General features: G+C 36.1%; 1 protein-coding gene across 4 annotated transcripts in view; it reads left to right on the forward strand.

Annotated features, from left to right (window-relative positions):
• Mxi1 (MAX interactor 1, dimerization protein) overlaps window positions 1-27,647 on the forward strand; it is a 72,395-nt gene that overhangs the window by 14,267 nt on the left and 30,481 nt on the right. For 2 of the 4 annotated variants that reach the window (XM_076834281.1, XM_076834284.1), the window contains exons 2-3: window positions 3,417-3,549; window positions 26,710-26,739. In XM_076834281.1, the coding sequence (XP_076690396.1) occupies window positions 3,417-3,549; window positions 26,710-26,739 (163 nt within the window). Of the gene's footprint in view, window positions 1-2,317; window positions 2,534-3,416; window positions 3,550-26,709; window positions 26,740-27,647 lie in introns of those variants that run through there. The other 2 variants (XM_076834283.1, XM_076834282.1) reach the window with 2 other exon arrangements.

The raw sequence follows: 27,647 nt of genomic DNA on the forward strand, positions 1-27,647 counted from the left end.
TTGCATATCACGCAGGTTTACCTGCCATTGGGTAAAGTAAACTTTTATTTGTCATAAACTGCCTCCTTCAAGTTCTTGGGGTAGCCTTTTTCAATTGAGACTCTAAAGCTTTGGAGAGGTTCTGGAAATGGCAGAAACTAACTTTCAACCAAATAATTTCTTCCTTCAACAGATATTCTGTGTGGCATTTTAAGCCATTTCTTGCCACCTCTACCTGACACATCCCTTGTTGAGGATGTAGGGTGGTCTTTACGAACACCCAGTGGGAAAGCAGAGATCTGAAGTGACCTAGCCAACAGCTGAAAAAGCACAATCCCTTTTTCAAAGCCCTAAAAAAAAATTCTCCTGTGGCTTATGAACACCTCTCATTTTGGGTCTCCCTGAATTTGATGGAACATCTGCTTCTTAAATGTTGTGCCAAGTATAACATTTAAATGGGCTAGCAGAACTTTGCAGTTTGTGACCTCATTGGAGCTCCTGTTCACTTGGGGGTGTGGAGAAGAGGGAGAGGGTGTTAAAATGCAGCATGAAAGCACGAAACCCATAACATTTTTGAGAGGATAAGATATTCATCCCAAGATGATATTTTCTGCTGTAGCTAGTGGAATGACCACAAGGAAAGGGGAATTCTCCTCTAAGAGCTTCCTATTACTTTGTATGTCCACCAGCAGTTTTAAATAATCAGAGTGGGAAGAAGTTATAGAAATACTCCTTATACTCCCCGCGGGTAGTTGCTGATATGTTGACACAGTTCCTAGCATGTTCCTAGATCATTTGCAGTTCTAATCCTCTTGTCTTCCTCTCCCTAGATAGTTGTTCTGAATTGGGGGTAATTTTGTGTCTCAGGAGATATGTGGCAATGTCTGGAGGCATTTTGGGGTGTCATGCCTGAGGGGTGGTGGTGTGCTACTGGCATCTAGTGGGTAGAAGCCAGGGATGTGGCTAAACATCCTACAATGCACAGAACAGAACTCCTTGCTCCTCCAAGAAAGAATTATCTGACAAATAATGGCAATAATGCCAAGATTGAGAAACTGTGGTGTGGACTTGGAGGATTTGTTAGATGAAGAAATTGGAGAGAGTGGTCTCCTTTCTTTAGCCACTGCTTTCAGTTACTTTTCAACCTTTTCCTTCCTTCAGCTTGGGAGGAAACAGTCATCATCATAGCTTCCATTTGAGTGCCCAGTATGAGCTGAGTATTGAAATTATCTCACTTAATCTTCACCACAAGCTTGCTAAAAAGCTGCTGAAAGCAGCGTCCATGTCTGTTTCTGTGACTACAATACACATTGTCCGGTTCAGTGCCAGGCATATAGCAGGACCTCAACATAATGAACAAGTGGAGGAATTATATCTTTTATACATTAAAAAAAAAAAAAAAAAAAAAAAAAAAGCGGGGGCTAGGTTTGTAGCTCAGTGGTAGAGCGCTTGCCTAGCGTGTGTGAGGCACTGGGTTCCATTCTCAGCACTGCATATAAATAAGTAAAATAAAGGTCCATTGACAACTAAAAAATTATTGGGGGGAAAAAAGAGAAGAAAGTGAGGCGTGCAGAATTCATACAGCTAGCTTAAGTAACAGAATCCAGATCCAACTGAACTTGGTGTAACTCCAGCACCAAATCACGTATCCACTGAATTATATCCTTCTCTTGCGGCACCAGAATGATTTTACTGGTGTTTTAAAAAGCACTAGTGAAGGACTGAGGAAAAGATAATGTTAAAAAATTCTCTCTCCGGTTCTGATGAAATGATCCCTTATTTTTGAACAGCGATCATGACTTCCCAAGTGTTTCTGTGTGTGCTATTCTTGCAACGTATTACTTTGCTCATTTTGTAGATAAAGAAACCGAGGCACAGAAGTTACAGGAGAAAGTAGTAGTAGAGGACTGGAATGCTGCAGTTTTGGATAAGAAATACTCCTTATACTCCCCGCGGGTAGTTGCTGAGAAACGAGCCGCCTTGGGAGTAGATAGCACGCTCAAATCCTTCCCGCTCAGAAGTAAAGCCCTGGTAACTTCTTAGTCTTTCCACCCTCGAGGGAGAAAAGGAAACACAGGACACTACATCTCCCAGCGGCCATCGCGGAATTCCGCAGGGCGCAGGCGCTATGAGGCGGCATGCGAACTACGACTCCCAGTGTGCAGTGGGCGGGGAGGGACTACATTTCCCGGGGGGCAGAGGAAGGGGCGGGAGGAGGCGGGCCAGAGCGCTGCTCCCGCCCCTCCCCTGTGCTCGCGCGGAGAGGTAAACAAACCGCGCGCGGGCTGCAGGCTGCGCGGCGGGCGCGGCGGGCTCGGCGGAGGCGGCGGGGGCGGCGGAGAGCGCGCCGAGCCGCGGCCGGGCTGGCCCGCCCGCCCGCCGCACATGTCCCGGGACGGCGCGGGGCTGTAGCCGCCTGCGGCGCCTCCTGTCGGCCAGGGACAGGAGCGCGGAGTAGCCGGGTCGCCACCCGCGGTGCCCATGGAGCGGGTGCGGATGATCAACGTGCAGCGCCTGCTGGAGGCCGCCGAGTTTTTGGAGCGCCGGGAGCGAGGTAACGGCTGGGCACCGCTGTCTGAGCCCGCGCGCTTCTGCTCCGCGTGGAATGTGCGGTGCCGCTGGTGAGGGAGGTGCGCGCGTGTGTGTGTGTGAGGAGCGGCGCGCGCGTGAGGCAAGGTGCGCGCGTCTCTTAGGGGGCGCGCGTGAGTGGCGGTGCGCGCGCCTGCGAGGGGAGATTTATGTGCCTGGAGGTGCGGGCGAGTTATGTGAAAGGACGCGCACGTGGGAGGGCAGACAGCTGTGCGAGAGGGGTGGCGCGCGTGGGCGTGCATTTGTGCTCGGAGGGTGGGGCGTGCGGGACCCCCTGCGCGCGCGGGCAGAATTCCGGTGGCCAGCGATCTGGCAAGGCGACCGAAGCGAGCGTGACCGCCTTGGGGCGGGTCGGGGGTTCGGGGGCTCGGCGACCGCACTGGGAAAGGGGACGTGGGCGTCGCGCGTCGAGACTGGGCGGTGCGGGGTGGGAGGCGACGCCGAAACCCGGAGCGGGAAGCTTGGCGTCGGGAGGGAGGAGGCCCCAGGGACTCGGTCGTTGAGGTATGTGGAGGACGTCCTGGGGCATGAAGAGAGTTAATGGGGAATTCTGAGGGGACGTCGTGTGGTGGCTGGTAACGGGTCTGGGATATGCGGGTGTTTAGTCAGGGGGCTCTCTCGGAGAGGAGGTGGGAGGAGGCGGGACTGGGTTGGAGGGCCGTCGGGCACCTTGGAGGGGCTCGAGTCAGCCGCGGGAACCACCGTGTCCTGGCCAGCGCGGTTGTCTTCTGAACAGAGAAGGGAACCCTTTGCCTCTTGCCGCTCTCCAAAGCCTGTGGCTGCAGGGACCCTGGATGTGTTCATCTAGGGATGTCTATTTTGAAGTCTCTTTTTCTTGCTCTCTTTAGAGTGTGAACATGGCTACGCCTCATCATTCCCCTCCATGCCGAACCCCCGGCTACAGCATTCAAAGCCCCCACGGAGGTTGAGCCGGGCACAGAAACACAGCAGCGGGAGCAGCACCACCAGCACTGCCAACAGGTAGCAGTCTAGGAGGGAGAGAACACAAATCCAGAGTCCCTGTCCTACTGACCTGTGTATTTCCTCTAATGCCACTTCCGGAGCAATACAAAATGGGTTTCCTTAGCACTACCCTGGGGATTTGGCACTTTTAAAATAATAAGGTCTAGGAATCATAGCCTGGCTTTCTGTTGAAGAGAAGGAATAGAATATAGAAAGACAAAAAGTTCTTGCTGGGACTGTTCAGATGAGAGGTCTCTTGACTGTGCTGACAGCAAGTCCACAGACTTGGCAGCATGTGTCCATGCCTGTAGCCACATGCCAAATGTAATCTTGGTCCAGCTTTCATTTTTCTTTCTAAGTTTAAGATGATCCAAGAAGAGTTTTTTAAAAATCAGAAACATCTCTCGCAAGAAATAAAGCAGAATCAAGAGCATTGTTAAAGGAATAAAAATATTTAGTTAGAATAGGAAGTTAGTGGGCATGGTCTGTTTGTTGTTCAAGGCAGAGGGGAAAGACATGCTGTGGAAGTTTTACATTATTAGAAGATTGGATTGGTATTGGAGCTCTACTACAAAGAGATAAAAGATGGTTACTCTTAAAGTAGGTAGATTTTTCAGGATATGCTTGTCTTAGAGGTACTCAGACTTAGTTGACTTCAGTTTCTGAAAATTTTTGGTACTGTCTGACTGTCTCTTTATATTTTTTCTGGGAAGCCAGTGACTCCCAAATCTCCTTAATCTCCTGGAAGTTTTCAATAGTCCTTTATTTATTTATTTTTTTGGTACTGGGGGATTGAACCCAGGGGCACTTCACAACTGAGCCCTTTTTTTTTTTTTTATTTTGAGACATGGTCTCCCTAAGTTGGGTCTGCAACTTAGGGGCTTCTTATACTTCTTTATATACTCCTGCCTCAGCCTCCTCAGTTGCTGGGATTACAGGTGTGTACCACTGTGCTCGGTTTCAAAAGTCATTTCTTAAAACATTTGCCACCTTTTCCATCCATAAAAGGAAGTTAAATGAGACCTCTATTTCTGGTCTCCTAAACACAGAGAACATAGAGAATGATTCATTTTTGGGGATGGAGCAGAGTGAATTGTGAGTAATGGAGCTTCCTTGAGGCTTTGGGAAACTCCATCCAGGTGATTGGGTAGTTATTTGGGGAGGGAGGTTAAAGAGGGAGCGGTAGGAGATCTTGATGCGGAAAAACCTGAGGATCCTAGATAACAGAACATGAGGTTAGATCTTCTCACACTACTTTTCAGATATCACTGAGGCAAAACTAGGATTTGTTCTCCCTTTGACTAGCCTTTAGAATTGCATATTTCCTTTTTGACTTCTTAAGACTATTCTGCATTTTTTAAACTTAGTTTTTTAATTAAAAAATAGCCCTTAGTTTAATATTTTAATTTGTGAGTCTAGAGAATTTGGTGTCATATAGTGTGTATGAAGTGAAACTACGTAGTATGGTATATAGCACTTAAAAATATAAATTTGTTTGCCCTTAAACTATCAGGAATTAAACCCTATTCAGGATTTAGAACAAAAAAAGTTTTTAAATTTGAAAATTTAGGAAAAGTACCATATGGGAAACCAGACCTGAGTTCTCTCATGCTGTATGTATTAAGTTTTATTTGGAAATCATGTATATATGATCTCATTACATTTCTCCTCTGTCCCTTACTGTTTTCATCTGTAAAATGAGAGTGTTAGATACTCACCAAGGTCCTCTTTTCCCCTGAAGTTCTGTGACTGATTTATTGATAGTTTAGAGATTAGTTAGTTTATTAGTATATATTCAGTATGTCTTCCTGTCAGTGCAGATATGTCTTTTTTATTATCAATTCAAGGATTTCAGAAGCATAAATAAGACATTTCTGGATTTTACTAATTATATTATAGGTCACTAATAGGAAAGTGTAATTAAGTTTTCTTGTATGTGCTCAGTTTAGAATTTTGACTAAGGGGTGTTTTTCTTTCATGCTAGTATTCCTGTTCAGTACTACAGTATTAATTACTGTCTTTTAGCACGGCATGTTAGAAAGTTTGTAAAATTACAAGCATGCTATATTAGTGGGGTAGTATCCAAGGGAGAATACATATGCATTGGACCACTGAGGATTGGGACTAAAGGCGGGTAATTTTTTATGGGAATTTCAAGTAGCAAGAAAAAGAAAGATTTTAAAATGTATTTTCTTAAGGTAGGTCCATCATGTGTGTGGTTTATGATGGGGCATATGAAAGAGAACTAGTATGTTAAAGTGAAACACTAGACATTGTTTTCCTAAGATATTTATTTCAAATGTCTTGTCCATGGAAGTAGGGAAACTAACTACAAAATTCCAGTACTGGGGTATGTAGGAAATAGTCCTTTTGTAAAGGGGCACTGTAGGCTTCCTATTAAAACTAAGTTTATTATTGGATTTAATAGAAAATTTTTTTATACTGGTTACATAAAACAGATGACTCGTAGAAATGTGTTTATTATCTGAAACAAAGAAAGGAATGACAAGTGTATGTATTAAATATTTTTTTTCCAGATTAAAAAGCTACTTGTGTAGAAGTGGCTACTCTTACTATACATCTTAAACATAGATAACTTATGTCATAAAACAATATTTGTGCCAGGCATGATGATTCATACCTGTAACCCAGTGACTGTGGAGGCTGAGGCAGGAGGATCACAAGTTCTAGACCAGCCTCGGCAATTTAGCGAGGCCCTAAGCAACTTAGCAAGAGAGATCCTGTCTCAAAATTGAAAAAAAAAAAAAAAAGGTACCAGGATGTAGCTCAGTGATAAAGAACTCATGGGTTCAATCCCCAGAGCTCAAAACAAATAAAAAACCCCAACATTTGTTTCTTTGACAGTATAGTATCTTTTAAGATATAATAAGTGGTGGCTGACTTCTTTTGCCTAATGTTCTCAAGTATACTATGATATTCCTAAGACAAAATGTTATTTTATAGATTTATGCTGAGAATTAGTTGACTCATCATATAAATTTTTAAGCCTCCTTCCCCCTAAATCTTGAAATCTTCTTTTCATGAAGCACAAAGGAGAGAAAATAAATGACATATTGTGATGTTACCAATGTGAACCTTGCATATCCTAGTAATCTTTATCTAACTGACAATTGGGAGGTGAGACCTATAATATATAATTATTTTTAAATACATGCTTGATTTCACTGTAATCCTGGTCATAGCTTTCTGGTACTCTTCCTATAATCAACCTTGTAAGATGTGACTGCGTCTAGAGAATCTCTCTGCAATAACTACCTGGCTCGTTGGGGAACATCAAAACTTAGATTTTGTCTCACAGCTGAAATTGAGTTCTATCATCTTTAAAACACTAGCCCTGATATATCTAAATATCTCTTGAATCTGGCTTCTGTTCTCTTAACTTCATTGCTATCCTAATTTCAGCTTTTATCTCTCACAACTGCAGTAACCTCCTCCTTGGTATCCTTGTAACCACATTCTCATGAATTCTATCAGTTGGCTTTCTTTCAGTGCCTTTTACATCACGTTTCCTTTTACCTCAAGGTCTTTGCATGTACTCTTGTTCCCTGCTGACAATAATTTTTTCTTGCTCTTTGCCAAGTTATCTCTATCTAATAATACTCTTCCTTCAATGCAAGCATGACTTCCTCAGGAAAGTCATTCCTCGCTTCATAAGGTAGATTGAGTCTTTACATACTTCATGGCACTCCTACTTTTTCTTCATAGTGTTCATCACATTTGTAGAAGTATAGTTATCTGAATATTTTGTAAATTTGTGGTCCATTTGTTGGACTAAAAACTCCAAGAGGACAGGGTTTGAGTCTCTTCTGTTTAAACATTTATCTTTACTACCTGTCATATAGTGTTTTGTACACAGTAGGTGTTTTCCGAAGAATGAAAATTTTTCAACCCCAGTTAGGCTGTCTCAAATGAAAACTGAGTTTTTGTTTCTTGCTGAGTACCAAACTGATGGAAGAAAATGAAACCCCTGCTTTGGCAGGCTTTTTGATTTCATTTTGTGTTCTAAGAGATGTTAATACACTTGGAAATAAAAAGAATCTACAGTAATTGAAGAATAAAAATCTCCAAATTGCCAGTTCTTTTAACTGTGTATTTTAAAAACTATAGACTACAGAAAGCTACACTTCCTTTAAAGAACATTAACTGCCATACTATGTTATCAGAATAAAGTGATATCAAAAGAACCAGAAGTCTGTCAGTATCGGCATGGGGCCTATGAAAGAGAGCTAATATATTAAAATGAAACACTCAAGAGTTATTTCTCCTTAGCCTAAATGGAAATTTCTTTAAAATTTCTGTTTCATGGAAGTAGAAAAACTGATTGTAAAATTGCAATACCTGGGACATTTGGAAAATAGTGCATTTGTAAGGGGATACTTGGAATAAATATTGTTATGACCCTGTGACACATCCATAATAATTGCATTGTTTTGAGGAGACCTAGAAAGTTGTAACCAGTTTATGTTTGGATTTCAGTTGGGTAATTTTTTTCTCTTTAGAGTCCTGTGGATACTAAAGAATCTCACAATGTCAGCAGTTCTACCTACTAAGACCAAGGTCATTAAACAAACACACACTTTTCCTGTTGCTTATAATGCTTTGGTTTAACTTTTCTTAAACTAAAGAATAAAGAAATCTTTTTGTCTTATTTAAAAGGATTATATTGTTATAGTTTTAGCATTACATTCTCTTTGGCTATCTTCATGGATTTGTATTTTATTTTAATTTTGGCAAGGAGAGGTGGTGAATTCTTTTTCTAGAATAGTTATGGAGGATTTTTTCCAGTAGAAGTAATTCATGATCTTTTATCTTCTGTTTTAATCCTTAAATATGTACCTATTTTTTTCATAGAAGAATTGAATAAGGACTAATTTATGTGAAACTTCTATTCTGGTTTTCAAGTTTTCTATATTAAAAGCATATTTTCTGGGCTGGGGCTGTAGCTCAGTGGTAGAGCACTCATCTAGCATGTGTGAGATACAGGGTTCCATCCTCAACACCATAAAAATAAACAAATAAAATAAAGATATTAAAAACAAAACAAAACATAGTTTCTGCGTTCTTGTCCAATAGGGAACTCATAAAATTTTAGGGCAAAAATGGAGAGCAGTAGTAGAAATCAAATTCTTAGTAATGTTAGTATTTTTCACTATTTTCTATGTGATGAGTGATGAACACACCTTTTGAGATGTGTTTTATGTCTTTCTCAAAACTGGGTTCAGTGAAAAATTCTCAATTATTTATATGTCTCACACTAAGCTAACTGAGGCTTTCCATTAAATGCTTCATTGAAGCATAAGTTGGCTGTTGTTGGGTTTCTTATGGATGTATCCTTCTATAGGGTATTGTTTGAAGGAGACTTCATGATCATGCCCTGTAAATCAATAGGATAGCTGCTTTTCTTCCTATTTGATTGAGAGGGCTTTTTGTCAAGATACAGAATATATGACATAGAAAATTACAAATCATGGGGAATTCAGGATTTCATCTGGTATAGTTCCCTGCTTTATGAAGGTAAGATATTATTGCTCATTTTATGATTAAGGTACATGTAGCCAAGGAATGGTTTAAGCGATTTGCTTAAGCACGGGTGGTAGTTGATTTTTAGTAGCAAGCTAGATTTTAAATAATATATACATCATTCTAACCAGGCAAGGCTGTTGACTTGAAAGAAGTCTTTTTTTTTTTTTTTTTTTTAGTTTAGATGGACACAATAACTTTATTTTATTTATTTAATTTGTTTACGTGGTGCTGAGAATCGAACCCAGTGCCTCACACATGCTAGTCAAGTGCTCTACCACTGAGCCATAACCCCAGCCCAGACTTGAAGGAAGTTTTCTCTTCTGCGTTTCTTAGAAATGAAACAGCATTGCCTCCTTTTAGAAATAGCATGATTCTTCGTAATTTTTTTCAGTGAGAGCAATTTTCTAGGTATTAAATCAAAGAGGTTGGTCCTAAGATTTGACAAAATATATTTTCATATCCTATTTTTAGTCTGATATAGTACTGATTTAAGCAAATTTTTAAAAATTTGTTCCCCCCCTTAGATTTTTTTTTTTTAATTTTGGTTTCCTACTTTAAAAATACTGACACTTTTTTTTCCCTCTGTGTATGTGTCCAAATTTATCTGTTTAAATAGATATATTGTATTTCTCATTTTTTTAATATTTATTTTTTAGGTGTAGATGGACACAACACAATACGTTTATTTTTATGTCGTGCTAAGGATCGAACCTGGGCCCCGCCCGTGCTAGGCGAGCGGTTACCACTGAGCCACAATCCCAGCCCCCGTATTTCTCATTTTTGTGAAACATATACCATTTAATGAAGAAAACATGCTATCAAATAAACATGAGAATGTAGTATTTCAAAATTTGATGAGCTTTACATAGGAAAAGTAGAAGATACTATGAGGTAGATAGCAGAGGACTTGATCAAATTTGATGGATAAGGGAAGAAGCCTTCTTGGGATTAAACATTTTGTAATCTTGCTTTTACTGTCCTGAGCATTTTTTTCTGTTCATATTTACATATTTTTGACGTCATCTTAAATTACTGTATGATACTTTATTTCATGTATTATAATTTATTAAGCTAGTGATCCATTGATGATATTTAAGTTATTTTCAGATTTTTTCCTGCAATTTCCAAATAGGTAATGACATTGATGTTATTTTCAGATGTTCCTTTTTTTTTGTCACTCCAAACAAGGCTTCTCTGAACACTGTTGTACATATACATTGGCTTTTGTTCATGTGTATCTGTTGCATAAATATGATTTAGAATTGTTGGGTCAAAGGTAGGTTCCATGTGCAATAATAATAATAATATCTTATATTTATTATATCACTAATATTTAAAGACCTTTAATATAATCATTTGGAAATCTGAAATTCTGAGGTGTAAAAGTACAATTATTTTCCCTCCACTGAGGAAACTGGGCTTTTGTCTAGTTACTTCCACAGGTAGAACTAGAAGATGAGATAAAGCCCTGGGACTTCTCTGAAAACATTTTTTGGTAATAATTTACTTAAAAGTTAAGACTCTGACTGTAACCTGAGATTTTATGTGTTTGTGCTCTGCCAAATTTTTTAAATGTGTGGTCTGTGCTTGGTTGTTTTTAATGCCTTCCTACCAGTGTTCAGTCTTTTTTTTAACTCTTTACAGTTCGCTAGCTATTGAAACTGCTCTCATGAAGGTAATTAGCAGCCAAATTCATTGAACTTTTGTAAAACTGTTGCCTTATATGCTTTCCTGCCATAGAGGAACTATTGTATGTTAAGAAAGATACCATATACATATATAAGACGGTAAATATACAAGGCAGTAAGATGTTGTAAACAGCCATTTTTATTTGTGTCAGATGCAAAGTACAGAGTGTAAGTTGTTTAAATTTATATAAAAAAGATTCTAATATGTTACAGGAATGCTATAGATTTGTAATCTGTACTTGTCCATTGATTAACTTCAAAACATATTTAGGGAAATGTAGAGTTATGATACTTGTTCAAAGTTCCTCCTGTTTTAGGTAAGGAAAACTAATTTCTCATAAGAAATATTTGTATTAGTACATGATTTTGTTAATGTTACTGCATACATTTCATGGGAGTTCTTTTTATTTAGTTTTATGACATTGGATAAAAGGATTTCTATGTGGTGCTTATTTCCTTGCCTTTGTTTATTATTGGAAGTAATTTTGATTATTTTTTCTTTGTAATGTTGAGGATCGAACCCAGGGCCTCACACATGTTTGACAAATGCTCTGCCTTTGAACTTAACCCCCAGCCCTGGAGGACACTATTTTGGGAGGCTAAGTGACCAGAACTTTGAAATGGGCATTTCTAAAGAACACAATTTTATATAGAAAAACACAATTTTAGTCTTCATTGAGTAATACATTTTGATAGAACAACAGATTTTTCTTTATTCTGATTTTGATTATTGAGATGGACGATTTAGGATTCTCTTTTGAGAAATTGTAAAGAGCTTTTTCTTTTATATATGTATATATACATACACACACACACATATAGGTTTTTTTTTTTTTTTTTAGTTGTAGTTGGACACAGTACCTTTATTTATTTATTTTTATGTGCTGAGGATTGAACCCAGCACCTCACATGTCCTAGGCTAGCGCGCTACCACTGAGCCACAACCCCAGCCCCAAGAACTTTTCCTTTTATAAATAAAAGAGAGAGTAAGTTTGTCTTGGTATTAAGAAAAAATGTGCGTTTTTGGGTGTTTGATTTTGACACCACTATCATCTCTTGTGGTAGGATATATCTTCTAGATGGATAATAGACCTCAATGATCTTTAGACCCCACAAAAATTGGACATTGTATTATATTATCATCAGTGCTGAGTGTACTAGAATTGGTTTTTGTATTCTTTTTGGTAACAGTTAATGCACTTGTGTTTACTAATTTAAAGTTTAGAATTCTGGGCATGGCTCTGCTAAACCATTTGGTATACTTAATATCACTTTAACATCTGCATGTTATTATCCGGTAAATTGTCTTTTGTAAGACAGATATATTTCCCTGGAAATAGTACAATAAGTCAAAAGAAGCAATTGATTTAATTTTTCTATAGAATCATTGTTGATTTGGGGTTACAGTTACTAAAGCTCAAAGTCCAATATTTTTATAGAATTTATCATTATCATACTCTAATATTTTAAGGAACAAAATTTTGTATATAAATATAAATGGATATAAGTTAACGGTCATATAGTTATTTAGCCATGTAAAAATATGGTGTCATTTTGTCTGTTATGCAATGTCTTGCTTTATGTATTTGCAAAAGAGAAAGAAATTGAGCTCAGTGAGGCGAGGCAATGTAATTTTAGAGTATCTGTATTAATATAGGTAGTTAGTAAATACTGAATAAATTAATCATTGACTACTTTGAGCAAGATCAGAGATCTGAAGTTATTTTTTGATGAAAAATTGGTATCTGAGAAAACTTTTAGAGAAGCAGACTCAATTGATTGCTTTGTATGAAACTTAATATCTTTATTCTTATTGTCATTTTATTTGTAGCAGGAATACTCATTGAAGATAAAGTTATATATACATGTATATATGTGTGTGTGTGTATATATATGTACATGTATGTACGCATACACATATGCACATACACACACACGCACACACACACATATTGTAGGTGGACACAATACCTTAGTTTTTTATTTTTAGGTGGTGCTGAGGATCGAACCCAGTGCCTCACTCATGGTAGGTGAGTGCTCTATCACTGAGCTACAACCCCAGCTTTAAAGTTAGTTTAAAAAAAAAAATTAGAAACTGAGGTCCATATTATCCATGTTAATGGAATGAATGAATGAATATTTCTTTTTAAAGAAAGAGAGAGAGAGAGAGAATTTTAATATTTATTGTTTTAGTTTTCTGGCGGACACAGCATCTTTGTTTGTATGTGGTGCTGAGGACCGAACCTGGGCCGCACGCATGCCAGGCGAGCGCGCTACCGCTTGAGCCACATCCCCAGCCCTGAATGAATGAATATTAAGCGGTGATTTCTTTAAAACTTAAACCAGTAAGGGGTGAGGAGTAGAGAGTGTTGCCAGTTGAAAGATGGTATCTCTACTTCCTAACAGCTCCAGGATCAAGGAGATTTTAGCTGTCTTGTGAACCTCTCTTACCTCCCTTGCAGGACCACTTTTTTGTGTGGCGTAATTGGTTGATAAAGAGTAGTGGAGTACATTAACAATAAAATATAATATCAATTTTAAGAAATAGGCTTTATATTTATGGGTGATGCTGTTAATTATGCTGCTGTTCATTTTGTTCTCAACAAGTGTTTACTGCATGTATATTTCATGCTTGATTCTTATTGAATTACCATTTGGAAATCAGATGATTCAGAACATCATTGATATTTTTTCTATTTTTAAAGGCTTTGTATTTTCTCAAAAAAAAAAAAAAAGGAGCAGTCATTTCAATCTTAAAATTTCTGTAGTTTCCAATATTTTTCTTACCTAAAAGTGATTGTTTCACAAGTAATATATAACAATAGTACCTATGTTTCTTTTCTTTTTTTTTTTTTTTTAACATTTTTTAGTTGTAGGTGGACACAGTACATTTATTTTATTTTGATTGATGGTGGGGATTGAACCCAGTGCCTCACACATGCTATGCAAGCACTCTTCCTCTCAGCCACAACCCCAGCCCTGTATGTTTCTTTCTTTCTTTTTTTTTTTAAGTTGTTGATAGGCCTTCATTTTATTTATGTATTTATATGGAGTGCTGAGAATCAAATCCAGTGCCTCACACATGCAAGGCAAGTGTGCTACCGCTGAGCCCCACCCCCAGTCCCCCTTGTATGTTTTTTCATAAAGAATAGAAGATAAACTAATTATTTTTAATCTGTTTTTAACATATGCATATAGTCTTAAAAAATCAACTAATACAAAATACCTTATAAAGAAAAATAACTGCCCCATATCTTCCATACAATTTCTGCTTCCTATATAGGCTACCACTTCTATTAATTTAGTAATTTCTTCTTCATTTGCCCTTATATTTCTAAATAAGAATGTTATCTTGCATGCTATCTATGAAATTGTAGATGATGAGGTTGTACTTTATACTCTTGACTAGTAGCAAGTTAATCATATGCCAGAAATAAAAAAATTTAAAAAGTATATGAGAGCAAAAATTACCCAAATAATTGTTTTTATTTTTATTTTTTAAATATTTACTTTTTAGTTGTAGTTGGACACAATACCTATATTTTATTTATTTTTATGTGGTGCTGGGGATCGAACCCAGGGCCTTGCATGTGCTAGGCAAGCACTTTATCGCTGAGCCACAATCCCAGCCCTGAATTGTTTTTAAGTTATGAATGTTTTAGTAATTTATGTTAGTATGTGCTACTCATTAAGGAATTGAAAACTTACTCTGATCCCTGAGTACTTAGTGGTACATTGTTATCTCGGTTTCATGGTGAAGTTTATTAGTTGAAAAAAGAAAGCTTTATAGAGATATAATTTCCACAAAACAGAATTCCATTTGTTTTACAATTCAGGGACGTAAGTTATATATATAGTCATTCAGTTGTCTACACATTTATGAGGTAGACAATTTTCATCACTCCCAAACATTACCTCATGACCCTTTATGCTCTTCTTTCTCCAGCTTTGTTCTCTGGAAACTTCTGATCTCTTCTCTGTTAGTACAGCTTTACCATTTCTAGAATTTTATGTAACTGTAACCATATTACATGTATATACTTTTATGTGTCTGACTTCTTTCATTTAGCATTATGTCTTTTGAGATTCATTTATGTTATATGTGTATTCATAGTTCAGTCCTTTTTATTGAGTAATATTCCATCATATGGACTTAACCACAGTTTGTTTATTTGTTCATCAACTTATGGACATTTAGGTTGCTCTTTGCTTTTACCTATAAGATCTTATGAACCTTTATGAACAGGTCTTTTTTACTTCTCCTAGGTAAATACCCAAGAGGAATTGTTGAATCAAAGTAAACATATGTTTAATTTTATAAAGAAACTTCCTGTCTCCCAAGTGTCTGCTACCATTTAAATTCTTAGTAGTAGTGTGCGAGACTTCAAGGTAGCTAGCTCCACATCTTGGATAACATGTGGTATTGTCAGCCTTTTTTTTTTTTTTTTTTTTGAGAGAGAGAATCTTTAAATATTTATTTATTTATTTATTTTTTTAAAGTTTTCGGCGGACACAACATCTTTGTTTGTATGTGGTGCTGAGGATCGAATCCCGGGCCGCACATATGCCAGGCGAGCGCGCTACCGCTTGAGCCACATCCCCAGCCCTATTGTCAGTCTTTATAATTTTAATTTTAGGTATTTTAGATCATAGTAATTGTGTTTTCACTTGTATTTTCCTTATGACTAATGATCTTGAACATCTTTTTTTTAAAAAAATATTTATTTATTTTTAATTGTAGTTGGACACAGTACCTTTATTTGTTTGTTTTTATGTGGTGCTGAGGATCGAACCCAAGGCCTCGCACTTGCTAGACAAGCGCATTACCACCGAGCCACAACTCCAGCCCTCTTTTTTTTTTTTTTTTTTTTTTAATGTTCTTACTGGATATTAGTATATTCTTTTTTGGTGAAGTGTCTTTTCAAATATTTTGTCTATTTTTCTTTTTTGTTTGAATTGTTACTGAATTGTAAGATTTCTTTGTAAATTCTGGACATAAGAGTTTATTATTATGTGTTTTGCAAATAGTTTCCATACTTGGTGGATTTTTTTTTTTGTCATAACTGTCTTTTGAAGGATGAAAGTGTTTGTTATGATGAAGTCAGTTTGTCATGTTTCTTTTATGGTTCATGCTTCTGAAATACAATAATACAGGATCACAAAAATTTTCTCTTACATTTTCTTCTAGTCGTTTTATAGTAGGAGGTTTTACACTTAGATCTGAAATTTAGAGGGGTTTGTGAGTGTGCATACGTGTGTGTATGTTTGCTGGGGATGGAACCCAGGACTTCATGAAACATGCTATAGTTAATTTTTATAAAAAGTGTGAGGTAGGGTTGAAGTTCATTTTTTGGAAAGTGTTCATCTAGTTGTTTCTAGTACCATTTGTTAACAAGGCTAAACTTCTACATTAAATTGTCTTGGCGCCTTTGTGAAAAACCAGTTGATCACATATGTGTCAGTCTATTTCTGGATTCTCTACTTTGTTTCTTTGGTCTAAATATTTATCCTAATCCAATATTATAGTTTTAATTACTATGATTTTTCTAAATAAGTCATGAGATAAGGTAGTGGATATCTTTGAGCTTATTTCTATAAATACTCTTTTAGCTGTTCTAGGTTATTTACATTTTTACATAAATTTAGAATTAGCTCGTCAATTTCTATGACAAAGACTACTCAAATTTTGATTTGGGGCCTGGGGCTGTGGCTCAGTGGTAGCGCGCTTGCCTAGCATGGGTGAGGCACAGGGTTCGATTCTCAGCACCACATACAAATAAATAAAAATAAAAGTCCATCAACAACTAAAAAATATTTTAAAAAATTTTTGATTTGGATTGAATTGAATTTGTAGATTGATTTGGGGAGACTTGGCTTATCTTAGTAATATTGAATCTTTTATTTCATGAACATAGTATGTCTCCATTTATTCAGTTATTTAGGTGTTGTAAAATTTCAATATAGTTATTCAGAGTTAAGGTAATGCATATACTTTGTTAAATTTATCCATAAGTATTTTTTTATTAAATGTCAATGAATTTTAGTATATTTACAGAGTTTTCTAACAATCACCACAATCAATTTTAGAACATTTTCACTACCTCAAAAGAAATCCTGTGCTCATTGGCTGTCACTCTCCAAATTCTTCTCTGTGCCAGCACTGAACAAACACCAATTCTGTTTCTATAGATTTGCCTATTATAGAATTTCACATAAATGGAAACATAATATATGGTCCTTTATGGCAGACTTCTTCCACTGAGCATGTTATCAAGGTTCATCCATGTTGTGACGGCTAGCAGTACTTGATTTAAAAAAAAAAATTCTAATTTATTTATTTTTTACAGTAGAATGCATTTTGACATATTGTATACAAATGGAGCATAATTTCTTATTCCTCTGACTGTATATGATGCAGAGTCACCCCAGTAGTGTAACCTTATATGTATATAGGGTAATAATGTCTGTCTCATTGTACCGTCCTTCCCATCCCCACAGCCCCATCCCTCCCCACACTCCCCTCTTCGCAAACCAAAGTTCTTTTATTCTTCCCTACCTGCCCTTCCCCACTATGGACCAGCATCCATTATCAAAGAGAACATTCTGCCCTTGGTTTTTTGGGATTGACTTATTTCACTTAGCATGATATTTTCTGGTTCCATCCATTTATCAGCAAATACCATAAATTTTCTCTTTTAAGGTTGAGAAATATTACATTGGGTATATGTACCACCTTTTTTTATCCATTCATCTGTTGAAGGGCATCTAGTTTGGTTCCATAGTTTAGCTATTGTGAATTGAGCTATAAACGTAGATGAGGCTGCGTCACTGTAGTATGCAGATTTTAAGTCCTTTTGGTATAGACCAAGGAGTGGATAGCTAGGTCAAATGGTGGTTCCATTCCAAGTTTTCTGAGGAACCTTCATATTGCTTTCCAGATGGCTGCACCAATTTGCAGTCTCACCAGCAACGTATGAGTATACCTTTTTCCCTACATCCTCGCCAACACGTATTATTGCTTGTGTTCTTGACAATTGCCATTCTGACTGGAGTGAGATGAAATCTTAGTTTTGATTTGCATTTCTGCAATTGCTAGAGATGATAAACATTTTTTCATATGTTTGTTGATCAATTATATTTCTTCTTCTGTGAAGTGTCTATTTAATTCCTAGCCCATTTATTGATTGGGTGTTTCTTTTTTTTTTTTTTTGGACTGGGGATCAAACTGAAGAGCATTGATCACTGCGCGACATCCCCAACCATTTTTTATATTTTATTTAGTTTCAGAGTTTCACTGAATTGCTTAGCACCTTGCCCTTGCTGAGGCTGGCTTTGAACTTGTGATCCTCCTGCCTCAGACTCTTGAGCTGCTGAGATTACAGCCATGTGCCACTGGACCTGACTTGAGTTCTTTATGTATCCTAGAGATTTTTTTCCCATTCTGAGGCTTTCTCATCAAGTTATTGTTTTCCTTTGCTGAGAAGAAGCTTTTTAGTGTCAATCCATCCCACTTCTTCTTCTTCTTTTTTTTTTTTTTTTTTTTTTTTTTTAAGTATTTTTTGAGTTTTAGATGGACACAGTGTCTTTATTTGTTTGTTTATTTTTAGGTGGTGCTGAGGATTGAACCCCAGGGCCTCACACCTGCAAGGCAAGCATTCTACCACTGAGCTATAGCCCCAGCCCCCAATTTTCGATTCTTGGTTTTCTAAAGCAGGATTTAGGAGTCTTGTTAAGGAAGTCAGTTTCTAAGCCAACATGACGAAAATTTGGCCTTCTTTTTCTTCTTCTATATCCTTAAGTATTTTTTGATGCTGTTGTAAATGACAATTGAATTTGGCATACTGACCTTGCAAACTTATATGTTCTAGTAAATTATATATTCCTTGGATTTCCTAAATAATAATGTTCTCTTTGGGAAGGAGGGGTGATCGAGATTGAACCCAGGCCCATACACATTCTAAGCATGTACTTTACCACTAAGGTACACCCCTAGCTTCTTAAATAGATAATAACATTGTTCGTGAGACATTTTTATTTTCTCTTTTTCATTGTGTATGATGTTCTTTTCTTATTTCATGTTCTGGAACCTCTAGTACAGTGCTGAAAAGAAGTTGTAAGTGAACAGCCTTGTCTTGTTCCCAGTCTTGGAAAAAATGCATTCTTCTACCATTCAGTATAATATCTGTAGGTTTTGTTTTTCTATAGATGCCTTGTAAACTGAGAAAGTTCCTTATTAACTTTTTAAAAAAATTTTTATTAGTTATTGATGGACATTTATTCATTTATTTGTTTATATATGGTGCTGAGAATCGAACCCAGTGCCTCACATATGCTAGGCAAACACTCTACCACTGAGCCACAACCCCAGCCCCTCTTATTAACTTTTTAAAAATCATGAATAGATGCTGAATTTTTTTCGAATGCTTTTCTCTTATTATCTTGATATTATGATTTTTCTTCCCCCCTCCCCCTGTTAATGTGAAAATAATTGCATGATTTTTAAGTCTTGATTCAACCTTGTGTTCTTGGAGTAAGCCCTTCTTCATCATATTATATTTCATACCAGAGTAGCATTGATAACTAACCACCCAGAATTAGCACAGATTTCCCTAGTTTTAGGGCACAGTCTACAAAATGTCTGCCCTTATAGAAGGCAGACGTAGTTTAAGAGTTCCCAAGCCATTCTCACTTCTTTTTTTTTTTTTAATTTTTAAAATATTTTTTTGTAGTTGCACCAAAACTTTCTTTCTTTCTTTCTTTTTATGTGGTGCTGAGGATTGAACCCAGGACCTTGCACGTGCAAGGTGAGCACTCTACTGCTGAGCCATAACCCCAGCCCCCCATTCTCGCTTCTGATGACAGGTTCAGGAATTCCCACACCCCTCTTAGGCTTGATAATTTGCTAAGACTATTCATAGAATTCAGAAAGGCATTATACTTTAATTGCAAGGTTTATTATAAGTGATATAAATTGGGGCCAGCCAAATGAAGAGACACAAAGAATTACATATGGGAGAGTTCTGGACCCAAAGCTTCTTTGCCCCCTCCTAATAAAATCAGGGTGAATGCATTGCCTTCTTGGTGTGTGGACATGTCCACTAACTAGGATGTGTACCCAACCCTCACTTTCCAGATTTTTTATTGGGGTACTGTTATGTAGGCATCATTGATTGAATCATTGGTTATGTGATTGAACTCAATTCCTAGCACTTCTCCTTACTTTGGATTTTGAGGTGATATTTCACCATAACTAAACATGAACTCAGTTGTAGTACAGGAGCCCATCATGAATGATGAAGACACTCCTGTTCACAGAATTCTAAGGTTTTAGAAGCTGTATCTCAGAACCTAAGCATAAAACCAGACTGTAAACAATGATACTTTCTGAATGATGTTGTTTGGTTTACTAATATTTTGTTAAGAATTTTTGTGAACTGGGCACAGTGGTGCATGCCTGTAATCTCAGAGGCTCTGGAGGCTGAAGCAGGAGGATTACCAGTCTCAGCAAAAGCAAGGTACTAAGCAACTCAGTGAGATCCTGTCTCTAAATTAATGTATAAAATAGGGCTGGGGATGTGGCTCAGTAGTCAAATGCCCCTGAGTTCAGTCTCAGGTGCCAAAAAAAAAAAAAAAGGATTTTTTGTTGCTTACTGGTAGACCACATGCCTGGAATGCATGAAACTGGGTTCAATCTCTAGCACTGAAAAAAAAAAAAAAAAAAAAAAAAAAACCCACCAAAAAACCAAACGATTTTTGTGTTTATATTCATGAAAGGTATGGTTGTTTGCTTTTTATTTGTTTTCCATGTAATTTCTTTTCTCTTAGGTACTGGGGATTGAACCTAGAGACTTGGACATGCTAAGCAAGTGCTTTACCTCTGAGCCACATCCCCAGTCCTTTTATTTTTTTTTTTTGAGACAGGGTCTTGCTAAGTTGTCCTAGCTGGACTGGAGCTTGTGTTTCTCCCACCTCAGCCTTCTGAGTAGCTGTAATTGCAGGCCTTATATCCCACATTGACTTCCAAATTCTTTGTCAGGTTTTGGTATCAGGCTAATTCTGGGTGGCTAGTATCAGGCTAATACTGGCCTCATAAAAATTAATTGGGAAGTATTCCCTCTTCCCCTTGTTTTTGTTTTTTGGTGTTTTTTTTTTAACAAAAGATTTTATGTAGGTTTTTTTTTTAATTCCTAAAATTTTCTAGTGAAGACTATGGTTCTGGATTTTTTTTTTTTTTTTGTGAGAAGGTTTTTACTATTAATTCAATTTCTTTGATAGATTCAGGTTTATTCAGTGTTTCTATTCTAGAGTTAAGAGTTAGTTTGATAATTTCTTTCACAAAACTTGATTGTTGTCTAGTTATATGGAAAAACACGACTGGCATAAAGTTGTTCATAATATTCGGGGTGTGTGTGTGTGTGTGTGCGCACATGCGTGCTTTTACTAGGGATTGAACCTAGGGGTGTTCTGTCACTGAGCTATACCCCCAGCCCTTCTTATTTTTCATTTTGAGACAGGGACTCACTAAGTTAGTTGCCTAAGCTAGCCTTAAATTTATGATCTTCCTGCCTCAGCCTCCTGAGTAGCTGGGATTACAGGTATGAGCCACCATGGCTTTCTTTCCTTTCCTTTCCTTTTTTTTTTTTTTTAAATCAAGCCCAGGGCCTTTAGCATGCACTCTTCTACTGAACTATAATCTCAGCCCTCTTAACTTTTATTGTAGGTTGGAGTTGTACTAATGCACACTTTTGTTTTCTGGTACTGTTTCCTGTTTTGTTTTGTTTTTAAAATATTTTTTTAGTTGTTGGTAGACGTTTATTTAATTTATTTATACGTGATGCTGAGACTCTAACCCAGTGCCTCACTCATGCCGCACAAATGTGCTATCACTGAGCCCCAGCTCCAGCCCCAGCCCATGTTGTTTCTTTTTGAATTGTAGTTTTTGTCTCTCTTTTCATTAGTCTTAGAAGTTATTTATCAAGTTTCTGATTTTTTAAAAAAAAATCATCTTTAATGTTTATTGATATTCACTTTTCTTTCCCACTTTCTGTTTCATTCTTTCCTTTTCTCTGTTTCAGTGTTTCTCAGCTTCCACACTATAGACATTTTGGGCAAGATAATGTTTTGTGCATCATGGGATGTTTAGTAGCATCTCTAGCTTTGACCTTATGATTCTTTGCTTGTTTGTTTCCAGACGTAACCCCCTTTGGATATAAACTTTAGAGATACCCCTGCTTTACTCTGGCTGAGTTTTTCTTGCCTTGGGGTATGAATGGATAAATTCCCCCACTCCACCCCTTTAAGGTTACCAGTTAGAAGCTACTTATCTAGCTTCATAGAATGTATTCTTTTCATTGTGTAGAAGGCAGCATCTGTTAGGTACTTTAGGTTTAGAAAGTAAGTGAAACAAAAATGTTAATGAATTGGGGGTTGGCTCATTAATTCAACAAGTCTAGTAGAGTATTCTGGGAATGGGGGCTTTTATTTTCCTTCCATGGCAGCACTATTCTTGAGCCAAATTGTGCCGTTTTGTGCAGTTTGAATTCTATGTATTGTTTTATTGATTGCCACCAAACTACACCATAAAGAATTAAAAGTTTATGTGTTAGAAGCATGTTGTAGTCAATGAAAACTCAGACCTGGTTGAGATAATGGCTCTCATTTAAATAGGAAAGGCATTAGGATGTCTCTCTCAAAAGGATGTTATTTGTAAAAAAAAGATTACCTGTACTTCATGATAAAATTATAGAAATGTCTTTCTTTCTACTCTTGGAAGTTGTTAAGCATTAAGAGTAAGGATGTTGGGGCTGGGGCTATAGCTCAGTGGCAGAGCACTTGTCTAGCATGTGTGAAGCACTGGGTTCAATCCTTGGCACCATATAAAAATGAAACAAAGGCATGCTATCCATCTACAACTAAAAAAACAAAAAAAAGTAAGGATGTCTAAAAGGAAGTCATTCAGTTCCTTAGTGTTTTTTCTCAGAGGTGCATTTTATTTGGAGAAAAAAAATGGGCTGATACAAAATGGATTATTCAGAACATCTGAATCTTACAGGAAATTGATCACTTTTGAGTATTTTAGTGACATTATTGGAAGGACCTGGTTGGACACGTAGGCTCAGAGAAGTAAAGGGATCGTTTCTCAGTGTGCTAGTGTGTACGTTCAATTACTAATTTATTGCCAGCACTGTTTGAACTGTTATTTTCTTCTTTCTCTTTGTTATATTCTTAAACCTTTTACTGGCCTCATAACTGATTAAATGATTAGGTGTCTTTTAGTCACCTACCTTTTCTCTTTGTTGTTATGATTGTTTGCTTGTTTTCAGGCTAATTCTAAGTTTATTGAATACCTGTCAAATTGTTGTCTCATAACATACTTCACATGTTTTGAGAAGAATATATTTAGTCTTGTTCAAAATAATATGAGTAGTAACTAGTATTTATTGAATACTTACTCTGTGCTAGATGCTTTATTTATTTATTTTTCTAGGTCTCACAGTAACCCTGCCAAGGGATATGGTAATATTCCAGTTTTACAAATGAAGAAACTGAATCAGGGGCATTAAATAATTTATCCCAAATTTTACATAACTAGTGTGAATGAGAATTCTCAGAACTTTTTTTCTCTACATCATTGGTCTTTATGATCCCTGTACATTATTTCCTGGTTTTGCTTTGTTTGGACTGTACAACTTTGCTTTTTTGCTTATCTTGTCCCTTCTACTTGGAATGGTATCTCCTTAGCTGGTTCCAGACTTTGCTAATAGCAAACATACCTATTGTTTAAGCCCCAGCTGAAATGCCATCTTTTTCTAAATTTTCTCTAAAGCCCCATTTGGAAGTAAACTCTGCCTCTTTTGAATTCTTACAATACTTTGTACCTTTCTTCATATTTTTATGTTGCCTTGAGTTTTAATTATTCTTATCCATGTCTTAATTTATGAACTAGAGAGCTCCTAAATCAATTTTGAACAAGGTACTTAATATTTGTTGACTTGATATTATAGGCAAAAGCTCATCAAAATAATAGTGAATACTGATGCGATTTTAAAAAAAATTAATATGGTAATGATTAGTATATGATAATTTTTGCTTCTTGTTATTTGGAAAACTTTTTTTCCTGATGGAATAACTAAAGATGGCATACATTAGTTGGTTTGGTGGAAAAGTTCATATTTATCTTTCTTTCTTTTTTGAAGAAGCCAAATAGTAAAAAATCTGTTTGAGAGAGGTAGAAAGACCTGATGTTTTGATTTTGTTCATTTCAGTGGGTCAGATTATGTTCCTTTGGTGCTTGTTTTTGTAATAGGCTCAATATAATATTGTTATTCAGCAACTGGTTATCATTGAGTATATTGTCTTTTGTATTTATGGCTACCAGGGAGATTTCCAGATTGTTTAGAAAAAGTTTATGCTAAACTAGAATCTATTTTTCTCTGAATATGTTTTAATTTATTACTTCTAGTGTTTTATATGTGGATTGTTTTTTGTTTTTGTTTTACTTGTTCTTAGTTTTCTTCTTAGAGAAAGGCCGTTAAACCAAAACTTACGAGGCTGGAAATCTTGTTATCAATAAACCCATTCATATTTTGAAGTAATGTTTAGTTTTAAAGCTCTTTAAAATATGCCATTTTTCTCTTCTATCTTTCTGCTTTAATATTTCATTCAAATAGAAAATAAATTAAAAAAACATAATACTTACGGTTAAGATGGGGTTTCATTGTAATTGTTGAGTATTGAATTTTATTAAATTCTACAAGTTTTGGCTATGTTTTTATAGTTTCTTCCATCTGATTTATTCATATTTGCTATCAATATGGCTAAAGTTTTAAAACATCCTAAGATTCTTTTTTTCATTTTTTGAAAAAATGATGTTTATTAAGATAAACTCCTTAAAATGAATCTGTCTTTTTCATCCCATTTCACTGTACTTTACGAAACTGCTAAGAAAGCAAAAGGTAGACAGGAGAGAGTAACTCAAGTCTTTCAGCTCTTACACTAAAACAGTAGGTAAAATTTTCACAAATTATGAGGCTTGCAAAAACATTTATTTTAAGGTTTGGAAATCCTGCTGTTTTTATTAAATATCCATTGGAATAATAAATCAGATTAAAGTAATGTTATGTAAAATTTTCTGAAGTCATTTGACATTTACCAGAATGTATAAAATGATTAAAGTTTTAGGTCCAGTGATAGAAACTTAAATTCTCCTTTATAAAATTCTTGTTAATGCTAAATTATCATAAAAGTAATACAGTGTCATTCAAGGGAACTAGGTTAGTATAACATAATCCTAATAGTAGCAAACTTTATATAGTTTATTATATATTGCTGTTTAGTATAAATTTGTTAGTTCTTGTAACAATCCTATGAGGCAATTCCAGCTGTTCCTCAGTATCTGTGGGGATTGATTCCAGGAACTCCCAAAGATAAACAAAATCTGTGGGTGCCCAAGTCCTTTATATAAAATGTATATTTGCTTGTAACCTATTCACATCTTCCTGTATTATTTAAGTTATATCTAGATTACTTATAATACCTAATATGATTTAAAGCTATGTAAATAGTTGCTATACTATATTTTAGTGAATGATGACAAAAACTTTTGTATGTGTTCAGTGTAAATGCATTTTTTCCTCCAAATATTTTCAATCTGAATCCACAGATGTGCAACCCATAGATATGGAAGGTTAATTATATTGTCTTTTTTCTTATTTCATAGATGAGAAAACAGCACAGAAAAATGAAGGAATTTTACCAAAGCCACACAGTATTTGAACTCAGGCAATCTGGCCTTTGAGTATGCCCTTAATCTTTATTCAGAATTGCTTTTTATCAGGTGGTTAAGAACTTGGGGCTTTGAAGTAAGAGAGATCTGGGCTTAATTTATTGCTGCTAATACTATTGAGGTGGGAGTTTTTTGTTTTTTTTTTTCGTAGTTGTAGAGGGACAGCATGTCTTTATTTTGTTTGTTTATTTTATGTGATGCTGAGGATCAACCCCAGTGCCTCATGTGTGCTAGGCAAGCGCTCTGCCACTGAGCTATAGCCCCAGCCCCAGCCTCAGGAGTTTGTTTCTTGATGTCTCTGAGTCAGTATTCGTGATTATAAAATAAAGGTTGTTTTAGGAATAAAGTGAGATAACATGTGTTAACTGCTATCATGTTGCCTTAACAAGTACTATGCTTGCTCAGTAGATGGTAGGCATCTTAACAGATACTGAAAGGCAAATGAAAAAAGGTCAGCAAAAGAAAATAACCATTGCTAGCATTTTGAGTCACATCTTTCCTGTCTTTAAGCTTGTTTTTTGATTTTATTATGTGTATCTTTTCCTTATGTTTTATATTTTTCTTGTGTATCTTTTCTCATTTGTTTCACATAAAAGTCAGAAAGGCTTAATTTGCTTGTGTCACCTAGCAGTAAGGCAAGCTTGTTTTGTTTCTATGTTAGGGAAAACTTTTTTTTTTTCTTCTTTTAGTAGTAGATAGATGGAGATAGAGGAGGACTATGCACATTTTTTTCTTTCTAAATAAAAATGGTGTTTTTAGATAAAAATGGTATTCTTATCTAAACTAGAAGTAGTAAACACATTTTTAAACTCATTTTAATTTTGAATTAAATATTTTAATAAAATTTCTGATATAATGTATTCAACAAAATACGGGATGCTCTAGGTATAGGCAGGAAGGCATGTGCTAGTATTAATTTTATTAGAATAACAAATTTCAATTTCAGAATATTTAACACTGTTAACTGAAAACACTGTCTGAAAGAAAAGTTCTAATAAATGTAGACTTTGCCTTTTGATGCATGACATTGTAGAAGTGTGACCATATGTTGCATTGTTAAATTATAGGGTCATGGCATAGCAGTAACTAAACTAACTCCCCTTTCTATAGCTTTATTAACAAGTGTGGCTAATGTTCTTTTTTTGTTTTTTTTCCTTTTAGATCCACACATAATGAGCTGGAAAAAAACCGGTGAGTCAGTAATGGGTGTAGTTCTTACTTATATTTAAAAAGCAAACTCATAATTTTACCTGTGAAAATAATGTAACAGTACATACATAACTGTAATTTTATTTTTTAAAATGTAAAGCCTGTCATGATTCTGATATATATGTTTTTTTTTTCAATAAATGACTAAAAAAGTAAGCTTTTGCTACCTAAACTAGAAGAAATAAACACATTTTAAGCTCATTTGAATTTTGAGTTCATGGGGTAGCTTTCTTTTATTTCTGCCTTTCAGAACAGGTTAATCATGATAGGCAGGCTGGGGTTGCGGTTTAGTGGTAGAGCACTTGCTTAGCATGTGTGAGGCACAGGGTTCGATTCTCAGCACTACATATAAATAAGTGAAATAAAGGTCCATTGACAACTAAAAAAATATTTTAAAAAATCATGATAGGCTCATGGCTTAAATATGGTCTTGCTAAAGGATTAGGTTTCTGGAATATGTAATAAATATGAAAAATTGGAGTGCATTAATTCTTTATTTGCAGTTTGTTCATTTATTCATGCTTTCAACAAATATTTATCAAGCATGGACTATATACATCATTGTAAGCAAGCAGCAAGCTTTACATAGGAAATATAAGAATGTTTAACATAGTTTCTGTCTTCAAGGAACTCACATCTTTGTTAGAGAATAAGTAATTAAAATACTGTGTAACATAATAAGTATGTAATGGGAGGCAGAGGGTGGTTGAGGGTGCAGAAAGATTATTTTGGAAGATCACTTGATTCCCTTTTGTATAGTGTCTTGAAAGACTGCAGAAGTTGATGGGTGAGCAATGAATACTAAGGAAACTGCAAGAGGTTTACTATGAATATGAAAGATTATAGTATAGGGTAAACCAGGCCAGACGTTGAAGAGTTTTGTCAGCTAT

Source organism: Callospermophilus lateralis, chromosome 15, assembly GCF_048772815.1.
Source record: "Callospermophilus lateralis isolate mCalLat2 chromosome 15, mCalLat2.hap1, whole genome shotgun sequence".
Classification (NCBI taxonomy): Eukaryota; Metazoa; Chordata; class Mammalia; order Rodentia; family Sciuridae; genus Callospermophilus; species Callospermophilus lateralis.